This window comes from Plectropomus leopardus, chromosome 20 (assembly GCF_026936395.1).
Source record: "Plectropomus leopardus strain MGB_pleo_1.0 chromosome 20, ASM2693639v1, whole genome shotgun sequence".
Classification (NCBI taxonomy): Eukaryota; Metazoa; Chordata; class Actinopteri; order Perciformes; family Serranidae; genus Plectropomus; species Plectropomus leopardus.
In genome coordinates this window covers 1,648,392-1,664,631 of record NC_142195.1, presented here as the reverse complement: position 1 = coordinate 1,664,631, position 16,240 = coordinate 1,648,392, and the positions used below count along the sequence as shown (strand labels likewise).

The following is a 16,240-nucleotide window of genomic DNA, read 5'->3' as shown; positions in this document are numbered from 1 at the left end:
TAGTTAGGCCTATATCTAAATTAACAAAAACAAAACCCTCTCCTTTTGTTTGTGTTACTTTTCCAACACATGTTTATAACCTTTTTTATGGAATGGTTTCTATTAACCCTTAAAATTGCACAAATCAAAACTGTGAATATAAAATACACCTAATGAAAACATGTATATTTCGAAAAAAACTCCCAATATTGATAACTTTTTTTTTTTTTAATTGAATCAGAATTGTGGTTTTAAAAATTCTAGATTTTTAAAACCGAGACTTCAATTATTGAAGTCTTATGCGATGCAATAACACTTCTTGTAGCACCTGCTGCATCATGCCTGAGGGAGCCAGTTCCTACTGATAAGCACATAGCCATAGCAGCATGTGACCTAGAAAAGACAAAAAAAGTGTTTCCATTGCAGTTCTGCTAAATATTGCTTTTTCAAATTGCCTAAAATAACACCTCATGTGAGTGTAAAAACTTTTTGCAATAGATTGGGTTTTTTTTAATTGACGTGTTTCCATTAGGTGTATTTTATATATGTAATTTCAATTTTCACAATTTGAGGGTTAATAGAAACCTGCCTAGTTTTACGAATAAGACAGAAAGGTATTGAAGTTAGCACCTCCAGCTTTAAATGACATTATGTATTTTATTTTTTTCAGAGGAAAACATTTTTAATGTGTTAAGGGCACTTCTCAACTCATGAATAATAAAAGGTAGGCCTATATCTACAGTATACAGTCACAATTATATTCCCACACAAGATGCTTTGTTTGCTGTCTTTAATCTTACCTTCCTCTGTTAACTTCTCTTCTGAACTGTGGACTTTAACCATGTTCTGTCTAGTTCCCCTCAACTTTTCAATCATTCCCTAAACTTTATCTTATGGAGTTGTTCTCCCAACACTTTAACAGAATCCTCTCCAACATGACCATTCTACTCATTTAATTGTTTTTTCTTATTAATGCTTGAAAATTTTCATAATCTAATACATTTCTTTAGTGAATGTCTTCTTTTTAACCCCATATCCTTCTTTACTAATTTTTCCAATTATTTGAGATACCCCCATTTGCATTTTGCAAATGGATGCTGTAACCTCACTTGACTGCAAAACAAATCGACCTATGGGTACAAATAAAGTAACCTGAATCTGAACCTGACATATCCAACCAAAGTCTGAATGACAATAACTAGTAACCTGCAATTTTGTTATGATGCTGTTACCTCCCAAATATCAGCCCTAGTTGATTTACTGGAAAGTGGGTAAGATGAATATATCTGACTTTACTCTGTTGCTAAAATCAAGCCCAGGAACTTGCCAAATATTTTAACAAAGCATTCCATTTAACTCTATTAATTCATCTACAATTTACTCAATATAGCCTGGTCCTCCCATATTACTGTGAGCATATAAATCAGCAGATCATATTACTTTATTTGTTTGTTCAAGCCTATAACAATAGTCTTTCTTTTTTTATCCAACTGTAAACAGCCACTACTTCTTAATAAGTACTGTGAAAAATAAATTACACTACCATGAGATATTTCATCTTTATTCTGCATATCCCCCTCCCTGACCACCATCTATGAACATATATCCTATTGCACTGTTACCCTGAATATTGAAGTCCAACTGAGGTTTCAGCCATGTCTCTTTAATGCAAAAACTGAAATGACTGGTCCATCATTTAAGGTTGGTACAGATTTCTGACTTTATTGAACATTTGCAATTATATGGAACTCTATTGCACAATGAGAAAAGTCATGATACTAATCTCTACACCAAAATAAGTCCTCATTGAACGATAGCATGTAGTATTTCCATTGTAAAGTCCTTTCTATACAAATCCTCATGTGCTGCATCAACTAGGCCAATCTCTGGTCGTCACCTGTTTTATATTTAGGCTACAACTTTTCAAATTTTCATTAATTGTGATAATTTTCTGAAATCTCTTATAAAATCAATGTTTGAGGAGAATGGACGCAGATCAACTGTCACATTTTATGAGGCTTCCTCAGCTGCTTTAGTGTATGACAATATGTTTTGCAATATCTCTGAATTTTCTTTGTCGCATTTAATGACCATGATAAGACAGACTATGCTCCCCACCACAAGTACATTATATAGTTAGCATCTACTGCAAAACTGCCAAGTTGTATTCTCCAGCATATTTAGGGACTGTTTATTATTTATGAGAGGGGAGGAGGTCGAGCAAATAGAGAGAGGCACTCCAAATATTTTTTTAATGCGCTAAGAAGGGCGTTATGTTTTTTGATTTGGCTGAGGGAAGTGACATTCAACTTCACATTGTCATATTTTGTATATATTTTAAAACCCTCAGATACCAAAACAAATTGGGTTTATTAAAAAGAAAAAATCTAAAATCATACCATTTATCATAGCCAGAAACTGTGAAATATGGTTGTATATAGCCTAGTGGAGAGGGGTCATGCATTTTTTCCCAATCACTCAGGGATGCTGAAGGAAAAATATTTGCAGCAGTAAGGGTCATGATATTAAAAAAACAACAAAAAAAAAACCCCAAACAAAAACCTGGTCACACCATGACAGAAGTGCATTACATTCACTAATTGCATTCACTGAACTGTCTTAGACAACACCTGCACACAAATCCAGGTCGCAAATTCTAATGGCATGTAGTTTCATACAACAAAGTAAAGCCATACGGATTATGGTTCCATTGCCTAGGCTGTACTCCTTGAGGGTCTAGAACTTTGAGCAGGTAACAGTCACATGGTAACATGATATGTAAGCTATTGAAAAAATGCTGAATCGTTATAAAAAATATTAATAGGAAATATGAGAAGCATAGAACCAATTAAAAAGAGTTGTAATTCATATGCCCAGTGTAGTATATGAATTTGACATTGGTTTGGGGTCACTGGGGCATATGACAGGGACACTTTTGATGTAATTACAAGATTGTGATTTTGTAATTAAGAGAAAAGGTGTTTGTTTCTTCTTCGCACAAATTTCCCCAATGTTGGATCAATAAAGTTTTATCTATCTATCTATCAATACACCGCAGGCATTCCCTTAAACTGAGAGGTAAAGTACAGTCCATTAGTGCGTCTTGGTGTTGCTTTATACTGATATGTCACATGCCCTTTCTTTTAATATTTCAAGTTTGGGAACATAAGCCATTTCTGGCAGTAGATTGTCACTCTGAGTGTGTCATTAATTACTCTTGCTTGCGTTCTGTCTTCTCTTTGCTGTACTCCCGATTCACTTAGCACAACATTCAACATTTTCAGAAATGAACGCTAAAAAATGCCGCTCTCTTTCCACCTGTCCTCCTTGCAATATCCGCATTAGCAGTCATTTTCACAGCCCTATTGTTGGGTTGAAATATTACATATTATGTATTATTCCGACTGTTCTGACAAGCTGTTTCTTGTGTGAAGATCCTCGTTGCCAGATGTGGTTGCTGATGCAGTGTGGCGAGCAGCACAGTCGTTACGTCACTGTCCGGGGTTTCCTAGTGAAGTGAACCCTACAGCGTCATGGCGGAGGCCGGTTGTCGGAAGACCCTGGATTGAAATGCCAGCTTTCTACAATCGCAGTTGACCAACGAGCACTAGACTTTGCGTACAACTAACTCGGGGAAGGGGACTTACGCGATTTTTTGAGGGAGAGGAAAACCATCTGAACTGAATCGTTCGGGGCTGCTCTCCCTAACTGGGAGATAGCTAGCTAGCGTAAGGTAGCGTTAGCTATCGCAGCTGCTAGCTTGCTCGTGAAATAAAAGAAGAAAGGACCCTCTGAGGTGGAAAGGCGGATTTAAAAATCAATTTCATTGGACTTTGCCAGGTAACATACAAAAACACCAGACAACATACAGCGTGGAGTTACTTATCCCCCAGTTCAGTGAGAAAGTATGCTAACGTTGTATGTTGATGTGGTAAAAGCCGCGAGAAGTGAGCGGCGAATGAAAACAAGATGGAAGAGGGTGAAGTTAGGTTAGCTAATTTGGGTTTGTGGTTAGTAATGAATACTAAATAAGTAACACTCTACAGTAGCCCTCTTCTTGTATAGACATTTGCATAGTTAAATATCGTTGACTGCTAAACGCCGAGTATCTGCTCTAACCGGAAAATGAACATTCCAGCGGTTCCCTGCTAAGATGAACTAGCGCAAAGTTTTGTCATTTTGTTAGCTTCCGTGCTAGCCTCGTGTTTCATAGTGTTAGCTAACGCTACTTTCCTTGGCAACCTCAGTAAACGGTGGGCTAGCATCCCTCTCACCTTATGTTTATTGAACCCACGTTGATGTAAAATTTAAAAAAAAAAAACACGGCACGACTTATAACATATGACCCACATGGTGGGGGCACATGTGGTAAATGGCCACGTCGCTATGATTGTTTTACAAATGTTATTTTTGTCAAATGCAGAAAATCATAATATTAGCACAACACATACGAGCTAGCAAACAGGAATTGGTTATTGATAAGGAACAGTGATGTTGTAGCAGTACAGTGGTCATCTTTAATCAAACGGTTGGTGGTAAGACGATAATGGCGAACCGAATTTGAAGAATTTGAAGTTAAATACAGACTGGCGCGTTGGAAGTGTCTGCATACATTACTATCAATGTACCCCGCCAATAGCTAATATTGGCGTCGTTAGCCGGTATTAGCTAGTTAGCTACAAGCTAAACTTAAGCTACACTGAGGCTAGATAACACCAATGTTGGCATACGTCCATCTACTATAAAACATTTTTGTGGACTTTGCCAAGATAAATGTGGTTATTTAGCCTTTAGAGTGCCCACTGAGCTTTGTGTGGATGTGAAAACAAGCTGCTGTTGCGCAGGCCTGATAGGCCTCTGCGTTGAGGGAATAAGACAGCTAAGTGACTTACAGCTACAGCTATCCATACATCTACTGCCTGTTGTGCTTTCAGCTGAAGATATTCATTAAATCAGTGTTTTGGGGTGCAACGAAGACAGTCAACCTTTCTCAGAACTACAACGAGTATTTGTGACTTTTTAAAAATTTGCACATTTCAAAATATCTAATGCGCAAGTGTATTGACAGCTCCACAAGAACAGTTAACTAGTTGAACTTTAATGCAGGGGCCACAGTTAGGCAGGGGTGCTACACTGAGCTTGAAGTGTATTCTATTTTGTAAGCATGAGGGATATTGCCAACAGGGGACTGTAGTCCAGTTAGTTTGACATATTTGGTATGTAAGGCAATAGAAAATATAATCACACCTTAGGTGTAGTGATGACAATTCACTCAAATGTCATGCATACATTACAGAAAAAAATAAAAAGGCAAACTTTGTGCTTACACAATCAGAACAACTTTTCAAAATTTAGGCAAAGAAACATTTTTATCACTCTACAAATTCTTGGTGCGATCACATCTTGAATTTTAGGGATGGCAGATAATGTCAGCATGTCATCAGTATCTATGGATATTGGCTTTAAAATGAAATATTGGAATCGGCCAACATGCTGATTTCTGCTGATATCGTCAACAGATATTTTTTCTAAATGCCAAAGTGAATATGTTCAAAGCATCCACCCTAAGTTGATGATTTTTTAGATTTTGCACAATAAATGAATATTACATACACTGAAAATGTAAAATTTTATGTCATGTCTCCATCTGCTTTGGACCTTCACAATAAGAGTATGCAGAATATGATGTTAAGTACATTAATTAAATACATACGTTTCGTTTACCACCATGTACATATAATTAACTAATTCTAGGTTTGATAGAGATGTCATATGGGGAGAGGTTATGGAAATTACATTTACCAACTCAAGCATACAGGAGACACAGAGGTGTCATGTTTGTGTTATAAAAGCATGTCCACAGAATATTTAATATTTCAGCTAAGCCTGTCATCCATGTTTAGAATTACAGATATGGTTTAAGAGGGAACTCCATAAAATTACTTCCACTAACTTAGTTCTTTAAAAATGATTGGTACATTCTTCTCAACAAAGGGTATTGTGCATAACTTTAAAACTGATTTGTGATTATTTTTGCAATTACTTTATGTATATTGTGATATTGTTTTGTTGTATGGTTTGTTTGCTGTAGTCAGCAAGTCTGATGTGGAGGAATTTTGTTCTATACTTGAAAAAAATCTTTAAATTGTACATGTAGAGTTATTTTGACATGTTGTGCCAAATTTTAACAAGCACAGCTTTCGCAGATCCTCTCCATCCATATTGCTGGCGAAACATAATGTTACTGAAAGAAGCCAGCTTTGATGAAAACAGTATTTTGTAATGTTTATTATGTGTATCTTCTCAAACAGGTTAACCACGTGGAACATAATACAGCAGTTTGTCAGGGAGAAGTCTATATTTTGGACTTCAACATGGCTGGACGCAGTGAGGATGAAAGTGTAAGCAACAGCAGCGGAGAATCAAGGTAAAAGAAGTCTGAAATCCAACACACTTCATCTACACTGACAGCAAAATACTGTCATTTTATATGAACTTTGAAGCTTTATTTGACAAGAATTTGTAGTAGCTGTGTCCAATACTGTTTACAGAGAGGCATTGTGATGCACTGTGGGGTCGATTTTTGATCAAACAAAAATCTGTGTAATGCGTTTGTGAAGGACAATATGAAGATACTTTGTAGTAAGTTTAGTGTGAATTGACAAAAAATGTGGGAGGAGGTAGGTTTAATAATTTTTACAGTTTTGGATAAAAACAGAGTGATGGTCTTCCTAATTTGCACTAGGAAGGACTTTACAGAAGTGTCTTCACCAAGGGGCCTACAGTTTAATGAAAGTTGCAATGCCATGGGCAAATTAGGTGATTTGTTGTGAGTTTTTAAAGTTTTAAACAGTTGCTGTAGTGGCACCATCAACATGACTATTGGCCCCTAATTCCTGTTGGCTAAGTTAAGCCTGAACTGGACCTATTTACTAAGTGTGGTTTGTTTTCATGCATGGGAAGTTAGATTTCCTCGAAAGAAGAAGGAGAATATTGGCAAATACAGGAGGGACCAGCTGTAGAGCTGCATTGCCTCTAATCAGCTGATAATCTTCTGAAAAAGGCTTCAGAGTAGTTTTGGTAATAGCGATTAAAATCTTTTGCTTTTTTTGACGTGTCATCTCAAATAACACAATATATTGATAATAGTAAATGTGTATCTGACCCTTATTATCACACATTAGACTGTAGCAGAATACCTTCTACCTCTTCTCTCTCATTTCAGTGTCTGGGATACTTCCGTCTTTTCTTTACTTGAATTGAAATTTGTGATTTGTAAAGTTACAGATTCAAGTCTGTGTGCCTTTGCATTGAGGTTGTCATGGCAGTAGTAATTGGCTCATGAGTTTAGTGTTTGCAAGTGAAACTGTGGAAATAGTCCACTGCCGAGTAATCCAACGCAAATCTGCACTTGCACATATGGAATTGGCTAACAAATTGCATTACCAGATGAAATCAGGTTGTGTTGTGGTAGAAGTTGTGCAAGGATATACAGGACTTCCCTTCCTCTTAATGCCACTCCAGCATGATTGTCTCATTGAAATGAATGATGGCTGTCTGAAATATTGTCTAAATGAACAGGCTACAAGCAAGCTTTTAAGTTTATATGCCACATTGTAATTATCTGTATGCAGGGCTAGATGGGTGGATGCCAATAAATTAAAAAACGGCCAAACAGGTTTATAAAAGGATATTATTTTTGATTACTAGGCATGATATTGTGTTCCGAATATGATTTGTGGATGATTCATCTATTAATTACTAATGCACACTTGTGTGTTTTATTATTTTGTCTTTACATGTGACAGTAATTCTGATGATGAATCCGGTTCTGGGTCTGGGTCAGCATCAGGGTCCGCCTCAGGCTCAAGTTCCAGCTCCTCCAGCAGCAGCAGCCAGTCGGGGAGCAGTGACTCAGGTAGTGGCTCAGATTCTGGCAGTGCGTCAGATTCTGACACAGAGAAATCCAAGGAGAAGATGGAACCCCCAAATAAGTCAAACATCGACGGAGCTGAGGTAAAGAAATGGGATTTTAAAGAAATAACCAAAATGTATCCTATTAATACTCTCTTAGACAACAATGCCCATAGTTTGTAAATAATTTAATGAAGTTTTGAACCATAAATCGTTGCCTCTTACTTTTTTCCTGCTGGAAGCTACCAACTGTGATTGTAACTCTTACAGAAGCTTTCTTATCCAGCCTGGAATTAGTGCTTCATTTTGAGGATTTTCTGACAATAAATCCATACTTGTGGATCCAATATTGATCATCTTTTTGTCCATATTTTATCCATAATTGATCATTTATCATTGCTAGCTTTGATGCCTATTGCTTTTTATTTCCTTTTGTCTTTTGACCAATCAGAGGTTCCTGTGACTTGCACAGACATAAAGCTCGCGAGAGTCTTTTGACCAATCAGAGGTTCCCATGTGCCCCCAGGAAAGGTTTCTCCAGGTCACTCAGTTCACTCCCTGAAGTTCAAATCTTGTAATGTGGCCCTCTGTGTCACTGCAGGCACAAACTGCTCTGAAGGATGGCGTAAGAAATGCCACACACAAAAAGTGGAAAGAGCGTTTGGATTTTTTTGGAAGAAATGTAAATAGTTTGTAGCTTTTAATGTTAATTTCTTTTACTTTCTGAGTTCCAGCACTTAGGAGAACTGTGTTAGTGAACAAAGAAGCGTAGTTCTGTATTGCTGTGTGTGTTATTACAGTGAAAATCTGAGAGATCCAGTTTAGTTTTTTGTTTGTCTTTATGGTTCCATCACTATTTTTACATCCAGGTGACATCACTGCAAAACAAATGTTCTTATAGATCAGATTGATGTTCATAGCTTGACTGTGCATTACAGAGTTTAAATTATACAAGCTTTATTACACAATAAATCCAGGCAAACCTAAAATGGTCAAAAATGGCTTAGGGCTAAGAGTTTTTTAAGGTCAGTTGATATGTTAAATTCTTACAACCAGCCACTGTCAGCCTAACAAGTGGCGATTACTGATATATTTGTGCAGCTGTGTGTGTTAGTGTATTTTTGGCTAACCTTTTACTACACTCACTGATTGCAGTTCTGGAAGTCCAACCCAAGTATCCTAGCAGTGCAAAGATCTGCTATGCTCAGGAAGCAGCAGCTGCAGCAGCAGCAGAGACAAAGCTCCTCAAATAGTGGATCTGATGAGGTTTGTTTCCCAAAACACTTTTTTCTGTGCTGTTTGACTATGAACTGATTAACACAATTTAGAGAGATCATTAGTTTGCTTATCATCTTGTACTTGAAGGTGAACAATGAATTGACACTATCTGGTGATACATGAACTGCCTGTTTAATGATACTCCATCCAGGACTCGTCAAGTAGCGATGGATCTGATTCATCCAGTGGATCCAAAAGGAGAAAAAATTCCGGCTCCTCTGAATCTGGATCGGGTTCTGGATCTGGGAGTGGTTCTGGATCAGACTCATCAGCGGAGGAAAACAGTGACGGATCTGCATCAGACTATGAGCCGAGTCACAAAATCAAAAGCAGAAAACCTCCTACCAAGTAAGCCGACAGCTGCCTTACACAGACTGAAATTATTCTCTTAACTGTTTGATTTAAGTATTGATCATATGACCTATGATCTTGTCTCAGGATGAACTTTCGGAATGGGAAGAAAAGCAGTACCCAGAAGAAGAAATCTCAAAAGTGTTCCTCCTCTGAGGATGAGGATGAAAACTACAAGAAGGTGGCATCTGGTGGGCCACGGCGGCAGGCCACAGTCAACATCAGCTACAAAGAGGACGAGGAGCTGAAGACTGATTCAGATGACTTGGTTGAAGTTCTTGGTGAAGATGTCCCGCAGCCTGAGGAGGACGAGTTTGAAACACTGGAGAGAGTGATGGACAGCAGGATAGGAAGGAAAAGAGGTAACCAACATGATGCTGAGAGTGATGATTTAACTGTTGCTTAAGACACAATTTTAGCTACATACAGATTTCAGAATTGTTTTTAAATTTTGAGAGTTGTGAGGAAAATTAAGGAATTGCACCGTGTTCACACTGAACGTAGAAGTGCACCGATTATCCGTGAAGTGCTGCCTGCTTCTTTTTGGCTCTCATGTTAACGACCTTGGCAGTTCACACTGGACATGCCGTGGCCCCAAGCTCCACATCCAGCTCCTTATCTGCAGCAGTAGTGTTGGTGTCTGGTCTATTTTTCTCTGCAAGAAATGAGCCAATCTTGCAAGAAAACACACTGACAATCAATAATGAATTATATAATGGACATGTTAGATATTATATAAATAATGTGATTATGACAAATGATGAAATATGCATCCCTTGCTTCAGCATATTTGTCAGTTGTGTCTAAACAGAGAGCAAGAGAGACAAGCACACACACAACCACATATGCAGACAGAAACAAAGCTCTGCATTTGATTGGAAAAGAGCAGAGGAGCAGAATCACTTGTTGACAGTTGCGGAGCAATGTGCTTCTGGTGACTTATGATCTTATGGTGACTCGAGATGGATGGCTGCATCACAGTTGACCTATCACAAATCCCCACCCCCTTAGCTCACCTGGACAAACAGTCGGCACGCTGCCTAAAATAACAATGGCAGCTGTCAGTGTCAGACATATCCAAAGACTCTACATGGCATTAGCCAGCCTTGGCTTTCTTTGTAACATTACGGCTAAGTTAACATTAATGGTTGTCAGCTGGGTGAGCTTTTACTACAATCTTTTGCTACAGATAACGCTGATGTCTGCTTGTCAAAGAACAAAAATACTAAGACTAAGCTGAACAGATGACATGATGAGCTAACATTAGGAAGCTAAAGTTGGCCATAACATTAGCGGCTATTAGCTTACTTAAGCTAATTTTACCTAGCAAAGTTTGACGTAGTTGTAATACACAATGTTGCTGACATAATGCATGAGAACCCACGGCTGCTGCGTCAAGGACACTGCCTTCATTTATGGGGAGCCTGCTTATCCACTGAGCCACCGGATGCCCCCCTATGCACGTTGTTTGACCATAACCATAACTTTTAAGCCATAACTACGGAAATTGAAACTGCAGAAAAATGTAATTTCTGATGCTTTCTATGGAGGTGTAAGAGCAGAATGTCCAAGTGCATTGTGTAGCTGCACGAAATGTGATTGGCTCATGGTGTTCGAGGGCAGGGCTTAGCGATAGGACACTTGACATGGGTGGATTTCCACATCCATTGTGAACATGGCGTCAGAGGATATTTTAGAGGAAGTCAAGAGATACTGGTAAGACTGCTTAGATCTTCAGTGTGACAAAAACAGCCTGGGTGGATGAATAATTAAAGGGTGAATAATTAAATATCTAACACAGTATTTCTTCAAAAACTTTTTTCTAACAGCAACAGGAAGTGTAACCACTGTATACGCTGTAGAAGCAGATGGGGACCCAAATGCCAACTTCAATCCTAACAAAGAGGCTGGTGAAATCCAGTACTTGATAAAGTGGAAGAACTGGGCCCATATCCATAACACCTGGGAGACAGAGGAGACCCTCAAGTTACAGAATGTCAAGGGCATGAAGAAACTGGACAATTTTAAGAAGAAGGAACAGGACAAAAAGAGATGGTGAGAGCTTGTTAAATCAACCAAGAGCATGATCACAGCCTTACAAACAGTTAACAAACAGATTTACACAGTGACAGTGGAAGCTGCTCTGTGCTCCGCTGATCATGCAGTAGCAGGAAACTATACAAGGACAAATATGACGACAAACACATGACTGAAAAACTCATCGAAGTCTCAGCGTCTAGTCTAGCCATACACATGAATAAAAAAATAAGGCAAATTTTACCATCTCTAACTGACTGTTTAGTAGGGATGGGGATCGAAACTTGGTTCTATTAAGGACCTGGTTCAGCTTTTTTTTTCAAAATCTGAAAATCATTAAAGTTTGAGCTTATTGATACTGCTGTCCAGTTGGTCCTATAACTTAACAATATATCTCAAGTTGGGTCAGGTCATTTAAATCCATTTATAGCTCTGCATAAATAGATTGTCAAATAATGAAGAAATATATCGATAGTGGTATTGATAAAGACTGGGATCATTAAGGAGTCTTGATAATGGTATAAATATCAATAAAAATTAACCATCCCCATCTCAAGTCACGAGTTTGCTAATTTTTGATGATGAGAATTTAACAAATGTATAATTTTAGAAATTGAATATAGGCTATTGCTTATTGTTTAATGCTTCTGTCCTTCCCCAGGTTAAAGGCAGCTTCACCAGAGGATATAGAGTATTTCAACTGTCAGGAAGAACTGATGGATGATCTGCACTCTCAGTACCAGCTTGTAGAGCGAATCATAGGTGCACCTTCTACAGGCTATATCACCTGTTGTTATCATGAAACATTTCACTCTAAATGTAAGTGATGCTGGATTTTTGTTACTGAATTGGTCTATAATTTCCTTTGAGCAGGGCATTCAAACCAGAAGTCAGCGGCTGGTTACCCAGACTACCTGTGTAAGTGGCAGGGTTTACCATACTCAGAGTGTAGCTGGGAAGATGGTGCTCTAATCGCCAAAAAGTTCCAGAAATGTATCGATGACTACATGAGCCGAAACCAGTCCAAGACCATTCCATCCAGAGATTGCAAGGTAATCCGCTGCCCAGTCTGTCTGGCAGCATGTTGGTTAATGCCTTTGGAGAGAGATAAGAGTTATGAATTAAGTCTGGCTTGGTGAGATCTCCTCTGTGGCAGTTTCCAGTCTGAAAGAAACTAAACGGTGAGTTTTAACTTTAACACTGACCTCACCAACTGCTGCTCTGTCCTGTAGGTACTCAAACAGAGACCCAGGTTTATGCCCATGAAGAAGCAGCCAACTTATATAGGAGGCGATGGACTGGAGCTCCGAGACTACCAGTTGGACAGTTTGAACTGGATGGCCCACTCCTGGTGCAAGTATGACTCAATCAATCCTTAATTCTAAATTTTTATCCTCTGAACATCAGGGAACCTGCTGGGTCTTAAAAGTCTCAAAAAGCCTTAAGTTTAATATTCTCAAATTGAAGGCATTAAAGTTTTAAATTCGTCCATAAAGTCCTACATTTTGTTTCCAAATGTCTTAAATGATTTTTCCTGTCCTCTCACAGTGATGTTGCTCGGTACAGCTGTGTTTTGGATGTTATAACAGACTGTCAGTGATGGTCAGTTATTTCACTCTGGTATTCTGCACACATCTGACACCTGTCCGCCTGCCGTCACCCTGCCTCTCTGCTGTGTGGGCTTGGGCAGTGGCTTTGGCTCAGTGCGGGAACTACATCTTAACTAACTATATCTACATCCCTGTTATCCTCCAGTGCAGTGTCCTCTGTGACAGCAGAGATTGTATTCACTCATGTGGCTGACCATGGTGCTTTTCCATCTAGAGAGCGCATCATGTTTTTTTCCCCTGATAGTGCTACATTTTGATAATGATTGTGCTACTGATCAACACTGCATTCATTCATCTCGATGATGACACCATGGTGTTTTATTGTCTAGGGGATGCGCTGTGTGTTGTGAAAATTTTATCAGCAGTAATCAGCATTTTTCTCCCGTAAATATTGTATATATTGCACAAGATGACTAGATCCTGTGAAAGTGAAAGGAAAACGTAAAAGCTCTTCTCAGAAATAAAGACAATCTATTTTTTCAAAATGTTGAACTTTTAAATCTATAGAGCTTATTTCAGTTTTTATGGATTTCACTCTAAATCACAATCATATCAGAATCTATTTAGACCGACTTGATGCTTGATGCTCAAGTCCAGATGTGACGTTTGTGACTGTGTATAAAGACACATAGAGCAGAGCTCCAAAAACTGGAGTCTGTTGTATCCAGGACACCCACCGAAACACACTTTAACCTCACAGCTAGAGTAGATTGCTGCACTTTCTGATCCTAATCTGCTTCATTCTATGTCTATTACTTTTTATTGAGGCAGCCTCAGTTCAAATAGAAGCTTTTGTGACCAAAAGATGCTATGTGATGTCGTAGAGAAGGGTTGGATTTCTTAAATTCAACAAATACACAGCTCTGTCATTAATTTTATATGAGTGCAGTCATATATCTTGTAAAGCCATTGTGTGTAAAATATTTCTGTTTTTTTTTGTTACCTACTTACTGATCCTGATTCCTTAAAGATTGGGTTAGTAATCAGAATTTTTCTGGATTCCAGCAAAGCTGTAGAGGCACCTCATGTGACATATCCCACAGTCATATTCTGATGTACAGCAGGCCCTCAGTCTGAACTGTTGCTGTTTCTCTCTCGTTCTCTGTCTTCATTCACAGAGGCAACAGTTGCATCCTTGCTGATGAGATGGGCTTAGGAAAGACCATCCAGACAATCTCCTTCCTCAACTACCTGTTCAATGACCATCAGCTGTACGGACCCTTTCTGCTGGTTGTGCCTCTCTCTACACTAACCTCCTGGCAGAGAGAAATCACGCTCTGGGCCCCTCAGATGAATGTTGTGGTTTACCTTGGAGACATCAGCAGCAGGAACATGGTACTGTGGTTCAATCATCTATTAGACGCACACGCACACACACAGTCTCTACAACTCTATTGATTCGTTGTCATAATCCCTACTCCTTGTAGTTAAAGGTTAAGATGAGTGGATACAAGCAGCAAAGGCATCAGTTTTTTAATGACTCTTGTAACGTTTTTCATGTTTCACTGACATGTTTTCATCTGTGTTTAAATTTGATAGATCCGGACACACGAGTGGATGCATGTCCATAACAAAAGACTGAAATTTAATATCCTCCTTACAACATACGAGATTCTTCTCAAAGACAAGGTCAGAGGCTACTTCATTTCGTCACTTAATTGTCTTTACTTATGACACATATGAAATGGTGAAGGTCATTCCTAAAGCTGTGTCATGTTTGTCTGTCTCAAGTCATTTTTGGGCAGTGTTAACTGGGCCTTCATTGGTGTGGATGAGGCGCACCGACTGAAGAATGATGACTCCCTCCTCTACAAGACCATGATCGAATTTAAGTCCAATCACAGGCTTCTGATCACTGGAACGCCACTGCAGAACTCCCTGAAAGAGCTCTGGTCCCTGCTGCACTTCATCATGCCCGAGAAGTAGGCCACATCACTTGTTATGCTCAAAGATTAACTTAGTTCTGTCCTTAGGTCTGTCCAGGTGTGGTTAAAGGTGCAATAGAGCCCACTTTACCACAGCAAACAGAGGTTCACCAGGACAGAGGGCTGCACCACAAAGTGAGATTTGTGGCTTAGCGTGGTGTGTTAAGTCTAAAGCCAGAGAATTCCGTCCTACGAGGATGGTTCTCTTTTAACCTGATTAGATTACCATAGTAACTTATGCTGTAGACCTAACCTAGTTAGGAACAGTTTTTGTTCTGAGTTTCAGCTTGAAATACGTGAAAATGTTCCTTCGAGTAGCGTTACTCTACAATCAGTATCAGTATATGAGCAATACAAATTCTCAGCTGAGGAACTGAGTTACGTTTTAAATAAATTTATCAAGCTTGTTGATACGTAATGTTACATTAAAGAGCAAGTTACAGTAGCACTTCTTGTATGTAGGTTTTTTTTGTCTTGTTTTTACAGGAACCTACAGTTTATCAATGATGTAAAAAATCAGAGCAAGAATATAATTTTATTTTATGCACATGGTTGTTGTTACTCTCACTAAACTGCTAAACATGTTTGACTGTGGCTCTAAAACAAGCCTTCTATAAAACCACAGGTAGCATTATGCATTAAGAGTTGACTATATTTTTAATCAGTATATACCTGCATATGAACTGCAGTATAATTCCTTCAAACCATCATCACATTACCTCTTTGGATTATGTTTATATGCTTGGTTCTGATTTGTCGAAGTCTGTTTTATGCTAGTTTCACACTAGAAGCCATGAAGTACGCATATTATTCATGGAGCGCCAGCCGCCTCCTTTCAGCGCCTGTGTTGAGTAGTCAGACCATTAACACTGGACACACTGCAGCCCCAAGCTCCATGGTCAGCAGCGATAGTTTTGTCGTCTGGTCTGTTTTTGTCCTTGAGCGAATCTGGCAGGAAAACAAACTAAATAATCTATTATGAATAATATAAAGTGTACATGAGATCTGATATGAATGATCTCATTAAGATAAATGATAAGATATGCATCCAGTTGCTTGTCAGTTTTGTTTAAACTGAGTGGGAGAAAGAGACAAGCAGACACACACAGACACATAGACACAGACATACAGCCGGAGACACTCAAG

General features: G+C 38.7%; 1 protein-coding gene across 1 annotated transcript in view; it reads left to right on the top strand.

The window, feature by feature from the left end:
- Positions 1-3,473: 3,473 nt before the first annotated feature.
- The window catches only part of chd1 (chromodomain helicase DNA binding protein 1), a 32,072-nt gene continuing 19,305 nt past the window's right edge, over positions 3,474-16,240 (top strand). The window contains exons 1-13 of the mRNA XM_042508901.2: positions 3,474-3,819; positions 6,291-6,406; positions 7,788-7,995; positions 9,049-9,159; positions 9,323-9,519; positions 9,610-9,884; positions 11,352-11,577; positions 12,221-12,321; positions 12,433-12,611; positions 12,792-12,916; positions 14,288-14,504; positions 14,709-14,798; positions 14,901-15,091. Coding sequence (XP_042364835.2) covers positions 6,354-6,406; positions 7,788-7,995; positions 9,049-9,159; positions 9,323-9,519; positions 9,610-9,884; positions 11,352-11,577; positions 12,221-12,321; positions 12,433-12,611; positions 12,792-12,916; positions 14,288-14,504; positions 14,709-14,798; positions 14,901-15,091 — 1,973 coding nt within the window. The 5' untranslated portion in view covers positions 3,474-3,819; positions 6,291-6,353. The remainder of the gene's footprint in view (positions 3,820-6,290; positions 6,407-7,787; positions 7,996-9,048; positions 9,160-9,322; positions 9,520-9,609; positions 9,885-11,351; positions 11,578-12,220; positions 12,322-12,432; positions 12,612-12,791; positions 12,917-14,287; positions 14,505-14,708; positions 14,799-14,900; positions 15,092-16,240) is intronic.